General features: G+C 61.0%; 1 protein-coding gene across 1 annotated transcript in view; it reads right to left on the reverse strand.

Moving 5' to 3' along the window:
• Positions 1 to 8,507, reverse strand: part of NCKIPSD (NCK interacting protein with SH3 domain) — a 56,175-nt gene extending 47,668 nt beyond the window's left edge. The window contains exon 1 of the mRNA XM_072876154.1: positions 8,289 to 8,507. Coding sequence (XP_072732255.1) covers positions 8,289 to 8,459 — 171 coding nt within the window. The 5' untranslated portion in view covers positions 8,460 to 8,507. The remainder of the gene's footprint in view (positions 1 to 8,288) is intronic.
• Between the last annotated feature and the right edge of the window lie 8,352 nt (positions 8,508 to 16,859).

The raw sequence follows: 16,859 nt of genomic DNA on the forward strand, positions 1-16,859 counted from the left end.
CCTCCTCAGCACGGCACCAGGCGGCAAGCCATTCGAAAGAGATCAGACGTGAAAAACCGGGGCAGGTCTGCGAGAGCCTGTGAACCGGGGCTGATCTCCCAGTCCAACAGCAAACACTTCCAGCGCTCGCAAGTCCGCATACAAATGTGCCTCTTTAGTGAAATAAATTGAACCAACTGTTACTGCCACGGCCAAGAAGAAAGCCTCAATTTAAGGTTTTCTCTCTGGAACAAAGGCAATGCACATGCATTTTAATTTCAAAATCTCTGCACACAGAGCTCTGTTAGAACCTGTGGCTTGTAAAATTTTGGTTAGAGCATTGACCACGTAGGATGTCAGCATCTGTGAAGTCTAGTCTTGCGGACTATCTAGTGCTAGAGTTGCATGCTAAGGCTGCTTGTACTTCGCTCCTTATAAACCCCTCCTGGAATTTACCCCTTTTCCAGCGCCCAGGCTGACAGCTTATATGCTGAATACATAATCCTGGCTGGGAATGACAAAGTTTAAATCCTTCATGAGGGAGTGAAGCTGGGATGCTCTTTAAAATTCTGTTTGGTTTTATGTACATCTGAGCTATACAAGTAAGGAAGAAAAAGAGGAGGCTGCCTCTGTGCCAGAACCAGAGCTCTCCTAACAATGACCTCGACAGACAGGTTCAGCTGTTTCCCGTGTTTCAGCCACTGGCAGATGAAAATACCCATTTTACACCATGGGATTTGACTTTCCCCACAGGCATTAATATGCTGCAGAATTTGCAAGGGATCTTCTTAGGCCAGCCAGTGACCACGATACAGTCTGCTTTTGCCAAAGCCTTTCCTAGTGCGCAGCCTGCTCCCAGCACGGAGGTTACTCTTCTCTTGCAAGGAGAGTCCTTCACGATGTTTTCCCATCATCACTAACACCAGCACATCTTCCTCCAAGGACAAGCAATATGAATTCCTTCTCCCTGCTCTTCAGTGTCTTGCTCCCTTTGAACTTCACACAGAGCAACAATCACAAAAAAAACCCCAAAACCCAAACAATTTCCATGAACTTTCTGTTTTATTGGTTTCAATACAAATCTCTCCTCCTGTTTTCTTTTCTACTAAGAGTTTATCTGATGAGATGCTGGAAATCCTGGAAGGAACCACAAGAGTGGGATCATGAGAAGGGGTGCACAAACACAAGCACAGAGCAGGCGCAGCTCGGCAAGCCCAGAGACGTTCAGGCTTCGCGCTTGAAGACATATGCCAACCCCCTTTGGCTCAGAAAGAGCCCTGCTCAAGGTGAGGACAGCGTAAGACGGATCTTCTGCAGCATCAGAAGACAGCGATGGCTGAAGGTGGGTCACCTTTCAGCAGACCTGTTGCGTAGCACATCCACCGGCTTGACTTGACGTCAGCGCTGTTACTTTAGAGACGTACCTACGCTGCTGGGCAGCCACCAACAACTTCCTTTCCCATGGGCTGACAGCAGCGTTGATCAGCTTAAGTTTGCATCCACTCAATTTCAACATTAATGAGAGATTCAGCTGAGCCACAAGCCTCTTGTGGGGCCTCTTGCCCCTGTCCTCGCTCACAGGCAGGGGGACAAGGTCTGGCGAAGAAAGCCGCTTGCGTGGAGTCCCATAGCGAGCTGGTGGCAGACTTGAGGAGAATCCAGATTCCCGTATGTTCATCACAGAAGCACCTTGCTCAATAACCATACGCAATTCAGTCGTTACTAGGCTTTTTCCTGCAAATGGGGCGAGAGGAAGGGTGCCTGCGTTTGCTCTCCTCCGGGGTCAGCACCTCGCTAGCCATTTGGAATGAATACTCCTAGTCCAAAACTGGCCGTTCTTCCCTTTGCAACGAGATGTTGATCATCTTCCAGATGTAACCTGGGGAAGGAAGTCTAGCCATCTTCTCCTGATGAAAAGCAGTCAAAAACCATACAGCAGGCAGCCCGAAAAACACAAATTCGGTCAGTAAAGCTGCAGGATAACAGCGCTGTGCAACACAGTGAAATGAAATGCTCACGGCAAGGCCAGCGCTAGAAAGCATGGGTGCAAATGACCTGGCAGACGCCGCAATCCCGCAGGGACGCTGGAACCCCAGCTGGGTCTGTCAGCTCCGGGCAAGCGCCTCTGCGAAGGCCTAGAAGAAAGTGGCACGCTGCTTCTTTCCAGTCTGCTCCCTCCCCTTGCCCTTCCTCCAAGGCGAACAGAGCCACAGCCACATGGCTCAAGAGCGGACGTGGGCTCTCAGACATCTCCCTACTGCTTGCTCGCTTCTGACCGAGACACGGCGTTCAACCCTCAAACAGGCTTAACGTTTCCAGCCCCACGCAAAGCCACCGGGACCACCCAAGCGCCCACCAGTGCCGCTCCACCCGGGCTCAGCCATTACGCGGCTGCGGGAGCAATAAGCACAGGCTGCCAACGACGCTCGTACATGGGCGCCCAGGTCACAAAGGCAATTTTTCTCTGATATCAAAAAGCCTAATTATTTTTAATCAGAGTAAAAGTGAGAAGAACATGCCTTCATAGCCAAGCAAAAATAGAGGCTAAAGATCATTAGCGTATTTCTACTTTAATCATTCTGAACTGTGAAAGACTGCAGAACTTCTGGCTAAAATTTCAAGTCTTTAGCTACACTAATTAGAAATGGTTATAATTCCCCTGACTGTGTAATTTAGTCTCAAGAATAAAACTTCATCTCAAAGCATTAGCAGCTCTGACATGATAGCATCTCTGTTATTGCACCAGCCCAAAGAAAAACGCTTCATTCTCTCAGTTTCTTGCATGTGTCAAGAAACGCAGCCTCAGCTGCAAAGTGCTACCAGCTGCTTATTCTCCAAAATAAAACTTTATTTTTAGCCTAAGCGCTTATTCAGGATCTGTGCGAGTATTGCGATTAAGCTCTTACGCTCATTGTAAGCTCCGTCAAATCTGCAGCAGATGACAAATAACGATGCAGGCTCCAGCGCAGGAGACGGTCTGTACGACGGTCTGCACGATTGTCACCTTCTGGTCAGGAGCAACAAGAGGAACTCTGCCAGGGGTCAGGACAACCGAGTTTAAAGCTGGATTTTATACAGATGGAGGGAGAAACTCTTACAGCAAAGCACAATCGCCAAAGCTCAGTTCCCAGCGACCGGGGATTTGCTATCAGAACATCTGATCATTTGATGGACACCGTACAACCGGCTCCGTGCTCCACAACCATCGTCGTCTCCACGCTAGCATGGAAGGTTTGACAGTACCTGAGCTACCGCAGCTCGCTGCTTCCCCAGCAGTCCTCCCCCGGCACAGCCTCACCTCGTGCTGCTCCGACACCGAACCCATGCATTTGCTACCCTGGCAGAAAAGCAACCAGATCAGAAACAATGAGTTTTCTAGCAAGCCAGTGAACTGAATTAATCGAGAGCGGGGCTGACAAAAGCAGAGGCAGCACGGGGAAGGCCGGACGGCGAGGCCGGGTGCGGGATGTGGGATCAGGCTCGAGGAGCGGCCACGAGCTGTCAGACCCATGCTTTGAGCCCTGGCATGCCCCGGTCTGCAAGGAAAGCAGCTCCTACGCTGCCTCACTCCGCACGACGCGCTCCAATCCTGAACCCGTGTCAATGCTGCAACACGAACCCGGACGAAGGGGTCTGCAGCAAACAGAGAGCGCTCAAAATTCACTCCTTCGCAGAAACCTCTCTTCTCTTTGCGGCTTGGGAGGTGAAATACCATTCCTGCGCCTGCCCGGCCAGGACTACCTGTACTCTGCCGCTGTGCACTTGCTCACGCTGCAGAAGAATTTTAAGTTGTTGCTAGGCTGCACGAAGCAGTCTCTTATTTTTATCACATGCCTGTTTATTCTTGTAGAAAAAATATGGCAAACAGCAATCCAAGGCATCCTCAAAACGCTCATTATGCTCTCGGCTGGGTCTGTTTTCTCACCAGACGGTCCAAAGCTTCTTGCCCATCAGCATAAGCACCTTCCCACCCAGACAGCCCCCTTCTCGCTCCTCCAGAGGTACAGCGAGAAAGTGTGACCGACCAGAGAAGGCTTCAGCTGAGCAGAGAATCTAAACCCACATTTCAAACAATTTTTCAGTTATTCCAAATAAATTTAAAGTAATTTTGAAGAGGCTATTAATAGTAATTCCAAAGCTATTTCCTAACGGCTTAATACAGCTGAGCAGCTGATTTGCCTCTTCAGTGCAGCAGCCAGCGTGCTAAACCATTCCCACTTCACCAAGAAACATCCCCCTGCAACTCCACACTTATTTTTGCACCCCTGACATTTACCAATACAGCATTTTATGGCTGCCATTCCCCTCCCCGGCGCGTAATATTAACACTTCCACTGACGGGGAATACAGCCTGGGTCAGCGCAGACAAGAGACGAGGCAAGACCAGTCATGGTGCCCAGCGAAGACGAGAGCTGAAGCAGACTGCTGCTCCCGTACGTGGGTCCCACAGCCAGGAGCAAACCACCGCGGCCAGCCCCTGCCCCGCTCCTGCCCCACCGGGAGCAGAGCAGATAAGCTTTCCTGGCAGCCCAAGCATCACCCGTAGGTTTGGCATCCTCCAGGACAGCCACTCGCTTTGTGCTCCTCGTGCTGCCGCGGCACAGCCCAAAACCTTCATCCAAAGCTGGAGTAACTCCGGACTCCTGTTACGAAATCACGTGTTCCATCATAACGATAGCAATATATGGGCTATTTAACCCAAAGGAAGGACCCTTGTTATTTGCTAGGCTTGGCATTTGTCCCTTCCTGACACCGAGTGAAGCTCCTGCTCCTAAGGACGCTTTCTAAGTTGATCTTTTTACTGCTCCATATAAAGCTTTGAAAGGCCTGCCTTCTGCAGTGACCGTCTGACTCCAGAGGACACCCTAAGCTCCAATTTAACCTCTACATTTTTCTGCCACTCACACATCGCTTAAGCATCAGCACACAGCTGGAGACAAAAGACCAACCTCGTGCCGACGGGCACCTTTCCATTCAACCAGAAGCCACGGCACTCATGCCGACCGCCTCGCTGCAGCAGTATTTGCCTGGCATGAGATATTAGCATTTGTCTCTTGCTCCATCGATAGCTGGAGGCAACTATCCTACGTGCTGTTACCGGCCAGCACAGCGCTGGGTACGCGTTTTCACTCATCTCAGCAGCAGCACGGTCAGCCCCCGAGTTCGTTATGGCTTTGCTGGCTACCGCCGTGCCTGCCGGCGTCACCACTCGAGATCTCCACCGCGGGCATGCAGAGCCGGGGTTCAGCCACGTGCGAGGCCGGCATTTCGGCAAGGAGCTCGCTCTGCTTGCGGTTCACCAGCTGTCCCTGTTCAGCGGCACACGGCCCGGTCCTTCCCTCTCACTGCTTGACAGCTTCAGTATCTACCCCCCGAATGGCACTCGACTTGAAATGACTCTTAATAACCCACAACGGAGCTAAAAGGGAACTAAGGAAGAGTAAAATCAGCAGGAATATCAGCTGAAGTTGGGCGTTTCTAATTGACCCAAATTAACTTCACATCATCTGTACCTTCTGGTGCCCTGGCTTGGCCCTGACTTGTTTCTCAGAGGCATTATCTATTTCTAAGAAGGATTTGTTGGTTGGTTCCCCCCCCAATGAACCCTCTTTTAACAGCAAGACTGAGCCACAAGGATTTCAGTACAAAATTCTGCCGCATTTGCGATGCAAAGACATCAGCCAAGAATAAGCTTTAAATAATAAATGGGAATTATTTCCTCCACTAGAGAAGCCAAGGCATGAATTTCCCATATCTATCAAAGCTGAGCAAAAAAAAAAAAAGAAAATCAAGAGGAGCTGGGAAGGAAGCTAACGCTCCTAATAGCGGACGGCAGCAGCAACAGCAGCCCAAGCCTCTCCCGTGAGCATCCCCTCAGCGGCCTGCTGCGAGGGGCTTTCGGGAGATTTGCTGCTGTTGGTTGCGACTGGTGTGCAACCTATTGCTCACCTGGAACCTGACTGCACTGCGAACGCAGCCCAAGGCTTACTTTTACAATGGTGACTCCTGTTGGCCACTCTCTCTCCCTGCTAACCACGCCAACGCTCATCATTAGCTGTGGGTTTTTTCCCTGTTGTGATTGGGGCAGCATTAATTGTCTCCCAAATCGCTGTCACTAATTAGTCTCAGTGCCCTTATTAAACCGAAACTGGGTGACAAATTGTTTGCATTCTCGTCCCAGACAGTCAGCAAACAAGCCTTCAGCGAGCAGATGCCTTCTCCCATGAATAAAAAGCAGGTTTTGACTTCAGATCAGCTCTTCGGAGCTGGCAGGATGCAACAGCAGAAAGAAAGTCCCGGACACAGAGCACTACTGCAACCGCAGAGCAGCAAATTAGATCCTGCTGCCTCATGCATCATTAGGCAAGTTCTGGTGCAGGAAACTTAATGGCCAAAAAAAGATGAGCGGATGCAGGGAAGGCTCTTCTGTTTCCTGCTACCAGGTCTAAGGGCATTGGGGAAAGTTACATCTGAACTAGAGGAGAGAGCTCACAAAGTCACCAGCAACGCTGCTTTAGTATTAGGGCATTACTAATGGACTGTCAGGAGGCGGCCTGGCAGGCTGCAAGCTATCTTAAGGCTGTAGCAAAATATAACCCGAAAAATGAATGTAAAGTCATCAAAAAAACGCTTTTCCTGGAAGATTTTGGAAGTGGTACGAGCAAGGTGGAGAGATGCAGGAAGGCTGCTCCAGAAGGCAGCCTGGGAGAAGGCTTCCCACGCCCACGGCAGCGAGAAGACGTCATGCCACACAAGCAAATGAAGCAGGGGACTGCAGAGAGGAAACTCATGAGCAGCAGCCCAGAGCTATGCCACCGTGGGGTTTTAAAATCTAGTAGTTTAATAAGGTCTTTGCTCTGTAACTAAATAGCTCCTCTAAATAGCTTAAGGGCTTATTGATACACAAGATGTCCCCTCCTGTCAGGCCATTCTGCCAGGCTGCAGAAGAGCCCCAGCCTCGCAGGGAGGCCGGCTCCTGAACCAAGCAGCCGGCAGAGAGACCCGGCGTTGCCCTGACCCACGCACGGGCTCCCCAGGTAACGCTCGTCTCGCTGAAGTGTTCTGCAAAGCACACACCCACGCTTACTTACGGGCTGAGTTACAGCTAATCAGAAATTCAGTGGCATCTGAAGGAGCATCAGCAGCGCACTGAAGTAAAGGGGTCGGTCACTGTTTTCAGCCAGACGTTAAGAGGCCCATTGGTAACGTTCGTGTGCGTTTGCGCGCAGTTACCCATCCTCCGGTGCAAAGAGTTTTCAGCGTGCGGTTCCCACCGCTATCCCCTGAGGCCCAGAAGTATAAACCCCCCCCAAGTTAGCCTTATATGAAAAGCTTATTTTAATTTCAGAAGCCACGTTGTCCCTCAGAAGCCCCCACTAACCAGCCCCCTGCACTGTGCAAGCCACGAGCAACCTCTCTCCCAGGGGCACGGGGCTCACACCCGCAGCTGCCGAAAGGTGCCCTCCCTCCTCCGACCCCAGCTGGGGCCGCAGCCGCCCGGACTTTCTGCAATGTCCAGTATCACCAGCTTGGCTGGCATTACTGTCCCCGCAGGCGCAGGCAGCTGCCGCGGCTTCTCCCGGGCCCCAGGACGGCACAGGTCTGCTGTCGGTGTCACGGTGCGTTGGTGGAGGGAGGTGGGCGATCACCCCCTCGCTGCCCTCACGGTGCCGGGGTGCTGAGCAAGCAGAAACCCCCGTGCCGAACAGCTCGCACGGCGGTGGCCACACCGGCGCTGCGTACTGACAGCAACTGGGGCTGGCAGCCTCCAGGGCGATCCGGCCATCACGGATGCCCCTGGGAGGGGGATGCCCCTCACCGTCTCCCCCGGGCATCGCCTCGGCATTTTTCTGCCTCCCTCTCACGCCGAAGCGGGTGACCGCGTCCGCAGGGGCCGCACACCCCGCTCCTCCCAACTGCGGCCAGCAGCGCCCGGAAGGGCCCGAGAAGGGGCCGAGGCAGCGCACCGGGCCGCTCCGGCCCCCCCAGCTGCTCCTCCACCGCCCGCCTCAGCGCAGACCCGGGCCGGGGGCGGTCTTCAGCAGGAAAGCCCCGCTGCCCGCCCCACGGCCCCGCTACCCGCCCGCCTGCGAGGGGCGGAGGGAAGAGGTGCCCAGCCCCGGGACCCCCAGCCCCGGGACCCCCAGCCCCGGGACCCCCAGCCCCGGGACCCCCAGCCCCGGGACCCCCAGCCCCGGGACCCCCAGCCCCGGGACCCCCAGCCCCCAGCGGTGCACACGACGGCCGGCACGGCCGCCTCCCCCGCCAGCCCGCACCCTGCCGGGTCTGGGCCCCGCGGCCCGGCCCACCTGCAGCCGCTGGAGGTAGGAGGCCGGCGCGTAGCCCGTCTCGCCGGAGCCGGCGCGGGTGACGAGCCACCAGTGCTGGTTGCTGCGCTCCAGCAGCAGGAACGTCTCCCCGGCGGCGAAGGGCAGCGAGTTGGGCTCGGCCGAGCGGAAGCTGTACAGGGCCCGGTACATGGCGGCACCGGCACCGGCACCTCCGACCGCCGCGGCCCGGCCCGCCGCGCCCCGCCCCCGGCGCCGCCGCGCCCCCGGCCGTCACGGCCGCGCCACGCCCCCGCCCCGCGCCGCCCCGCACCGCCCCTGGCGGCGCGGCGGCGCCGCTCCCGCCGCCTCCGCCCGCCCCGAGGGCGCGGCCCCGCCCCGCCGCCCGCTGCGCCCCGCCCCCCCGAGCGCGGGTGCCGCCGGCAGGGGGCGCCAGCGGCCCGCGGAGCGCGGGCGGGGCCCGGCGGGCGGGGGCGGGGCCCGGGCGGCGGCGGGGCCCGGGCGGCGGGGGCGGGGCCCGGGCGGCGGGGGCGGGGCCAGGCGGCGGGGGCGGGGCCCGGGCGGCGGGGCGGGGCCCTGCCTGGGCCACGGCCGGGCCCGCGCTGGCCCGCAGCCCGCTCGCCGCTGCCGCCTCCGCCCGTCGCCCCCCCCGCGCCCGCCCCCCCCCCCGCCCGGGCAGGCTGAACGCCCTCCCTCGCCACAAACGCATCGCTTCCCCGGCCCGAGCTCTGCCCCTCTCCTCCGCCCGCCCTCCCGCTGCGCCCCGCTCCCGGCCCGGCCGGGTCCCCCCGAGAAGGCCCCTCTTCCGCCGGTCCCCCATTCAGCAAGCCCTGCCGCCGGATCCGCGAAGTCCCCGCCTGCCCCCCGCCCCGGGCACCCCGCTCTGCTCCCGGCACGTGGCGGGCTTCACCCCGGCGAGGTCCCCGGGGCAGGTCCCTTCGCCCTGCGGAGAGCGGCCGTGCCCCGGCCCCCCCCCGGCGCGGAAGGAGGGCACAGGCAGAGCGGGGACCCGGCCCCCAGCTGTGCCCCACGCCGGACACGGTGACCTGGCGCGTGGCCGTGGGGACACGGGGCACTGCCCGTCGGGCCAGGCACTCCCGGAGAGGAAACGGCCGCCCCCGGCCCCGGGCATCGCTCTGCCTCGTTGCCCCGTTCCAGGAGAACCACCCCTCGGGCCACCACCCCAAGACCTCAGCGGCTCCCCCCAGGTCCCGCTGCCCTTGCCGGGGGCCCAGGCCCCTCCTGCTGCCCTGGGCGGGCGGGTGGCAGCCCTGCAGCACGTCACCCCCACACACCCCCTTCCCCAGGCAGGGCTTTCTCCCGGCTGCCACAGGGACAAGAGGAATTTTCCAGCTGGCACAGCCAGCACCGAGAGCCCCGGCACGGGCCTGGCCTGACAGCAGCAAGGCGGGGGGAGCTGGGGTTACGGCATTCCAGCGGGCCTGGTACACATGCTCCTGCAGGCAAGCCCACCGCAGCGATGCCCCGCTCTGGTCCTGTCCTCCCCTGCATCCCGCTGGGATGCAGGGATGAAGGGATGCAGGGGTGGAACCAGTCCACAGACACCCCCCCCCATCCCAGCAATGGGGGAGTTTAATTCATCCAGAACCCACCAACAATCAAATCCAGGCAGTGGTTATACAATAAAAGCCAGGTTTGCGGCTGCCACGGCCCCCTACCCGCTCCCAGCACAGCCCCCCGGTTTTCCCAGCGCTGCCGGTGAGGTAATTCTGGCCGAGCCTGGTTACGGCGGTGAAGATGGAGGATGGACCGGGAGCGAGCGGTTGCCCAGGCTCCCCTGCTGCCAGCACCGTACTGGGAATCACCGCGGTGAGCTGGAGCTGGGCACATTCGGGCTGGAAAGGTGACGGGGCGCTTTGAACGGGAACTGTGAGATGCAGCGGGGGCTGAGTCCTTCAGGAGTCTTTTGGGGTCTGGGCTTTGTGCCTGGTCACGGACCTTTCCAGAAGCCCGGTGGGGGCACGGTGTGATGGTGGGCAAGGCGTGAGCAGCCGGGATCAGCGCTGCAGGAGGGCAAACCTTCCCGCTTGTGGGGTTATTACTCTTGGTATTATCCGGATCCCGCGGGGCCGGGTTGCCTCCCCCCTGCCCGTCCCCTGCCTGCAGCACCGCAGCCCGTCCCCGTTTTGGCTGCAGTGTTTGCCCTGCCTCGAGCTCCGCTGGCAGCTGTGTCCCGGCCCCAGGCGAGCCCCAGCCGCTCCCTGGTGCGAGCCCAGCTCCTGTTTGCACTGGGATAATGGCGCTTTATTTCCATGAAGTCAGCAGCACAGGCTGTGCCGGGAGGCGAAGGCAGCCGATGGCGATGGAGGGACCCACCTCCCACACACACGGTGGCGGCACCCCGGCCTCTCCCTCCGCTCAGCACAGCGTACCGGCTCTGCCGGCCCAGATTTCCTCTGCGAGGGCTCCTGCAAACCCTCGTGCGCCCGGGTACGACGCACCGGGGGCAAAGAGCCTCCGAGGGCGCTGGGAGCCCAGGATGGATTCCTGCTGCTGAGGAATCGGCTCCGAATCGCAAGCGCCGGGTGATTTATCTTGGACAGGGAGGGGCAATGAGCGAGGATCCCGCTGCACCGTTTGCGGGGGACTTTTAAAGCCGAACGTGAGACCTCAGATAATAACGCTTGCATCCCTTGACCTGAGAGCTGTGGGGACCGGGATCACCATAAGCACTTGAAGGGCTCGGCGCATGCACGGCAGCCTCTGCCGAAGCACTGGCAGCCCCCACGCACCCGCTTTCCTCCGGGGCCGCGGAGGGGAAGCGTTGCACAAGAGCACTCATATGATTGAAACACAAACTTGCCAGCTCCACGTACACTTATACAATTCTGCACCGCCCGGTCGTCAACACGTTACAAAACAGCAGCGGGATCAATCGTTCTACTTTTAGGTATACAAATATTATTGTACTCCCACCAGCCCTCTCTGGGCGAAAAGTCATACGGGCTGGGAGGTGCTGCGGGCCCACGGCTCTGGGGACAACGCTGCCAGCATGTCCCGTGGGGACTGGGGGTGGGATGGGGAGGCACTGGGATGTGTCTTGGGCATGCCCCTATTTCCCGATGTCCTAGCAGCTCTCCCTCCTGCAAAGCCTCATTAAAAGGCTGTAGACGGGACACCCCCCCACCCGCCCCACCGGCATCAGCCCTGGCCACCCTGCTGAGGTGAGCGGGGCCACCGGGGAGGGGATGGCACCCTGCCTGTGTTACAGGTCGCTCCTGCGATCTCAGGGCGCAGCTGGCAGGGTGGGACGGCCCCAGCCCCTCCACAGCAGTGCCATGTGCTCCAGGGATGCTGGAGCCCGAAGCGTGAAGGAGCCGAAGCCATCGGGGCGGTGGGTGGCTCTGGGACCCGCTCCGCTCCACCTGCCAGCAGCTCCCGCGGCTCTGCTGGAAGCTGGTCCAGCCGCCTCCTCTCGGGAAGGAGGTTTGCAGGTGGGAGAGCTGCCACTGCTGCCCATGGGCCAGAGGCAGCTCCGCAGCAGAGCAGGAGGGCAAGCCGCACGAGGCACAGCGCTGCGCTCTGCCCGCTCGCCCACGGCCGGGCCAGCCCAGACCGCGGCGCACGCTGCAGCTGGGCACTGCACGGGGTCGGGCGGCTGCGCCAGGGCGGCCGGCACTCCCTGCAGGACACGTGCATGTCCCTGCTGCCGAGCGAGACATGGAGCTGGGCACGCACACGAGAGGCAGGGGCAGGTTTGGGCAGCTCTGCGCCCCGTGCCATGTGCACGGCCCTGAGCGAGCCGGAGCAGCTGGTGGCCATGAGCGCAGCCCCATATCCAGCCTGCACAGTGCACGCACTGGCATCGCTTCGGGGGATCTCACCCCTACAGCTACAGCTGCTCCCTTACGGAAGAAGCCCCAAAACCATCGCTGCCTGCCAGCAGCAGGAAAGGGCGTTCTGCCAGGCAGGAGCAAACCTCGCTGCCGCCTCTCGCCGGGGACGCGGCGCTCCGTGCTGAGCCCAAAAACACCGGTGAGGGGCTGCTCTGCCGGCGGCTGCTCCGTCACAGAGCCCGAAGCACGAAGGAGCCGAAGCCATCGGGGCAGTGGGCGGCTCTGGGACCCGCTCCGCTCCACCTGCCCGTGGGGCCGGGGTGTCCGCAGGGCTCCTTGCGCAACCGGCTGCACAAAGCCCACAGCGGGGCTGGCGGGGGCCCAGGCCCCTCCTGTGGCCGGGAAGAAGGAGCAGCCAGTGGCTGCCAACAGCTGCTCTTCCTGGAAAGGAAGAAGACAGAAGGTCGGGCGAGTTGAGGGATGGTGGCGGGGGGGCCGGGATGCTGCGGGAAGGACTGAGGTGCTGCAAGTTGCAAGGCAAGCAACACACAGCCCCGCCTGCGCTGTAGCTCCACTTCGGGAAAACAAGCCCTTTGGCTTCACTCAGCGGTGCCCTGTTCTTCGTTAAGCTCTCCGCTTGCCTCCTGGCCTGGCGAGCCCCTCGCCGGCCCGCACGCTCCCCTGCCTGGGCAGCCCCTGCCCGGCTCCCCCCTGCCCGGGCAGCTCTGCGGGCTGCAACGCCGCGTTGCGGGAACGGCCGTTTCACGGGAATGCCACTTTTTCTGCCGTCAGCTCAGCAGCCAAGCACCTCGCCTGCGGTGTAAAACCTGGGTGCAAGCAGAAGGCATTTGCACGGTGAGAGAAGAGAGGGGGGGACCTGGGATAAGGTGCTTGGCAGGGAGAGCTCAGGGTGCAGCGCTGTGCTCTGGGCTCCCCGCGCCCTCCTTCCTGCCGCACAGCTGCCAGGGTGAAGGAGACAAGCTCGCGGGTTCATGTTTTTCTACCCAAGCCAATGCTGCATTGCCCAGCCTCACCCTTCTCACACCCTTTCCCCATTGCACATGTGCCAGCCGGGGAAGAGCTGCAAAGCCAGGCGTTGCCTGGGGTGCAGCAGCAGATCCTGGCCCTGCAGGTTGGAGGAGCTCCCCTGGTCCCCTTTCAGAGAGAGACTGAAAAGACCCCGCGGGGCCAGCACAGCCCGTCACGGCTCAGCCGGCGGGGACATTGCAAACCCAGGAAAAAAAAGAGGACAGAGCCCATGGCCCCATCCGGAGCTGGCAGCCCGGCACGGCGGACACCAGCCTGCATCAAGTGAGGCTGCCTGCCAGCATCACCCTTTGCTGCCCACGCTGTCCGTGGGGCGCGGGGGCCAGGGACAGCGTCCCTGCTTGCACCCCTCGCCTGAGGGACAGCCCTGGGCAGGGGGTGGGTGCAGCAGGCAAGGGGTGCCAGGACGGGGATCCCCGCCAGAGGAGCGGGGTGCTCGGCATGGTGGGGGCTGGCACCGGGCACCCCGCCGGGGTTTGCTCTGCCCTCATGCAGGCGTCGGCGTCCGGGGCGAGAGGCAGCTGCAGGAGGCCCCTTATAGCCACCCCTCGTTTCCATACAATTCAGGGAAGGCGGCTTCGCCCCCCGCCAGCAGCTCCCAGCCAGGGACTCAGGCTGTTCCTGAGCCCCTCTGCCCGCCCTGTGTGGCTCCAGGCTGGGGCACCGCTCAGCTGGCCAAGTGCCAGCGCTGGACCCTTGCACCCTGCGCCAGGGACAGACCCACGCATGGGATGGACAGACACCCGCCCCCAGCCCCACTATGGCATCGCCACAGAAATGGCTTAAAAAGAGTTTTATCACTCGGTTACGCAAACTCGAACCCACCGCCGTTAGAAACAGCGAAGGCACGGCTGCTCGGCCACACGCAGCGCCTGCCATCGTCCCTGAGGCAGTGGGTGCCACGGAGCCACGAGGGCACCGGGTGTCTCTGCCCCCGCGCACCGGGTGCCACCGTGTCCCCGGCAAGGCACGGGGCAGCGGGACGTGCCCTCTGCCCTGCTGGGCCCCGAGCACTTTGCAGCCCCGGGGCCATGGGGTGAGCGGGGTACACCGCTTTCCCTTGGGCAGGGGTCACAGCCATGTCGTGCCACTGCCCTGCGGGGATGCTGCTGCCCAGCCGCGAGAAAATATTTTGCTCTTGCTCCATAAAAGCCATTTGTGTGTCCCTCCCCGCTGGCAGGGGCCCAGCTCGGGGGAATAAGTCCAGCAGCTACTCAAGAGGCAGCAGCACAGGATGGGGACAGCACGGGGACGGGGGTGTCCTCTCCTCTGGGGGGACCACGGGCTGTCCCTTGCCTCTTCTTTCTCCTGCCCTGCCCAGCCCCAATGCCGGGGAGGCCACCTGCCAAAACGCCCTGGCCATGGGGGCAAGTCCCGGCCGGTCCCGGGCTCCTTCCCCGTGCCAGCACCAGCACCACGCACGGGGCTAGCGCTGGCCAGACCTCCCCTCACCTCCCCAGCAGCGTGAGCCCGGACCCTCGCCTCCTCACAGGCCCTGGGTGACGAGCGCAGGGGCAGCAGGGCTGGCAGGTCCACGGACCCCCGCTCAGCCCCCCGCCCCGGTCCCCAGCGCCTTGCCATCAAAGCGGAGCTCAATTCACCGGAGAAGCCGGCGCCGGCCACAGGAATGCGTTTCATCTCCGGCCAGCTGACCGGTGGCGATTCCCGGCAGCCGCCCCAGTTTTGGGCTAGAAGTGACCTATTTACATAAGGCCAGCTCCCTGCGAGCCCGGGCCGGCCCAGCATCGCCCAGGGGAGGCTGCGGAGAAGCAGGGCTGCGGGCACCCGGGCCCAGCCAGGCTGGACCACGCGCTGCCACCCATCCAGCCCCGGCCGAGCCCCCGGTGCGGGGTCAGGCCCAGCACGTTGCAGCCACCCTGGGCGAGGGCCTTGCTCCTTGCTGGGGCCGGGCTGGCAGGAAAAGGTGGGTCCTCTCTGAGCATCAGGAAGCAGCGGCCAGGGAGGAGACCAGACACAGGGGAGCCGTGAGGAAGGGAGACGTGCGCTCAGCGTCGTCCTCCACGGAGCAGGGGCTGCGGCGACCGCAGAGCGGGGTGTCGTGCCCGAGCGCAGGCTGCCCCAGCTCCCCGTCCCCTGCCCGGCTGCAGGGCTGGCCCTTGGATGGAGGTGCCTGTGCCGGGGCTCGGTGCTCCCCGGGGCCGGCTGGGGAGAGCCAGCCCGCTGCCCCGTCCCAGCGCTCCTGCTCCCTGCCCTGGGGGGAACAGAGCCGTGGGAGCCGTGCTCAGGGCACGCACAGCAAGGGCAGGATTTGTCCCCAGAGGGGAGAGCGCTTTCTGCAGAGGCAGAAGTGCCGGTTCCTGCGGCACGCACGCCCCGGAGCTTGCTGGAGGTTTTCTCCCCATACCTGCCGCTGCCGCCCAAGGCTGCTTCGCCACTGCCAGCCCCAGCCGGGGCGGGGGACGACACACATCTCCGGAGCATCTGGCTCCAAGGGCAACCTGGCACCGCCTGCCAGCAGTGGCCCTGCGCCGGTGGAGGAAACCCAGGAACAGAAAGGCCCTCGAGTCTCTTCCCCAGCGCGGCTGCTGCTCTCCCGTTATCCGGTCACCCCGTCCTTGGCCATCCTCCGAGAGGCAGGCAACCCCCGGGCCCCCGGTGACTGCACACCCCCCAAGAGCTTTGAGCTGCTCGTCCCGGTCCTGTTCCCCAAGCAGCCCAGGCGCAGGGGTGATGGGCGGCCGTTCGCAGGCGGGGAGCCGCAGGAGCCCTGCTCCCGGCCCAGCGTGTCCCAGGCTGGCAGTTACACAATGGCCTTTCCACAAACAGAAGGAATTGCTCGGAGGGATTTGTGCAGAACAGCATGGAAGGAAAACAAACCTGCTCTTGAACTTTGCAAGATAATATGTCATTCAGAGCAACTTGCCAGCTGGGTCACCCCCTCTTTAACCCTTGAGGACACGGTCTGGGCCGGCATGCCTGTGGTTTAGGTCAACGTGCAGGTAAGACAGAGTTCTTCCTCCTGACATTTTGCTCCTGCACCCTTTAAAGCCACTAATAAAAAGGGTCATCGCTGTCCCCGCTCCCCCCTCCCACCGCTGCAGGCCCAGGAAGCTCCAGCCACCTCCTTGTTGCTGCGCGGCGCTGGCACAGCCCCCGCTAATCCTCAGACAATATTGGCAAAAGGATTTGAGCGGCGCAGGCCAGGGCCCGCAGGGGCGAGGTGCGTCCCCCGGCCTTCCTACAGCAGCCCCGCTGCCACCTGGGTTCCGTCGCTGTCGTACACGCACCCCCAGCGCTCCGCGTGCCGACACCACGCTGGCCACCAGACCCAAGCTTGCGCCGCTGGCAGCGTTACCGAGAGGGCAGCTCCCTGCCTGTACCCAGGGCCCCGTCTGCAGGCAGCAGAACAAAGAGGACTTGTTCTGGAGGCAGCTTGCATCAGAGCAAATGCGATTGTTCTCATCGGATTTTATGAATTCCCTCCAGAGTTCCTACGTAACTCAAGTACATTAGAGGACTTTATCCCTGCTAATTTCAGACTACAAAGTCAACCCGTGTATCAGATGAATCTGCACAGGCTTATTTATATGCAGCACCAGCGACAGGCGACCGCAGCGCCTGCCAAGAGCCCGATGGTTAGCTCATTAGCAGAGGGCATCGCATCCCAAGCAGGAGAATGGAAAAGGAAACCGCGACCCCGCTCTGCGTTCCGGGCGCTCTGCCTCACACCTACGGCCCCCCTCGGGGACAGCAGGCAGGAGGTGTCATCGATCCCTGCCCAAAGCAT

The sequence above is a fragment of the Ciconia boyciana genome, chromosome 11 (genome assembly GCF_034638445.1).
Source record: "Ciconia boyciana chromosome 11, ASM3463844v1, whole genome shotgun sequence".
Taxonomy (NCBI): Eukaryota; Metazoa; Chordata; class Aves; order Ciconiiformes; family Ciconiidae; genus Ciconia; species Ciconia boyciana.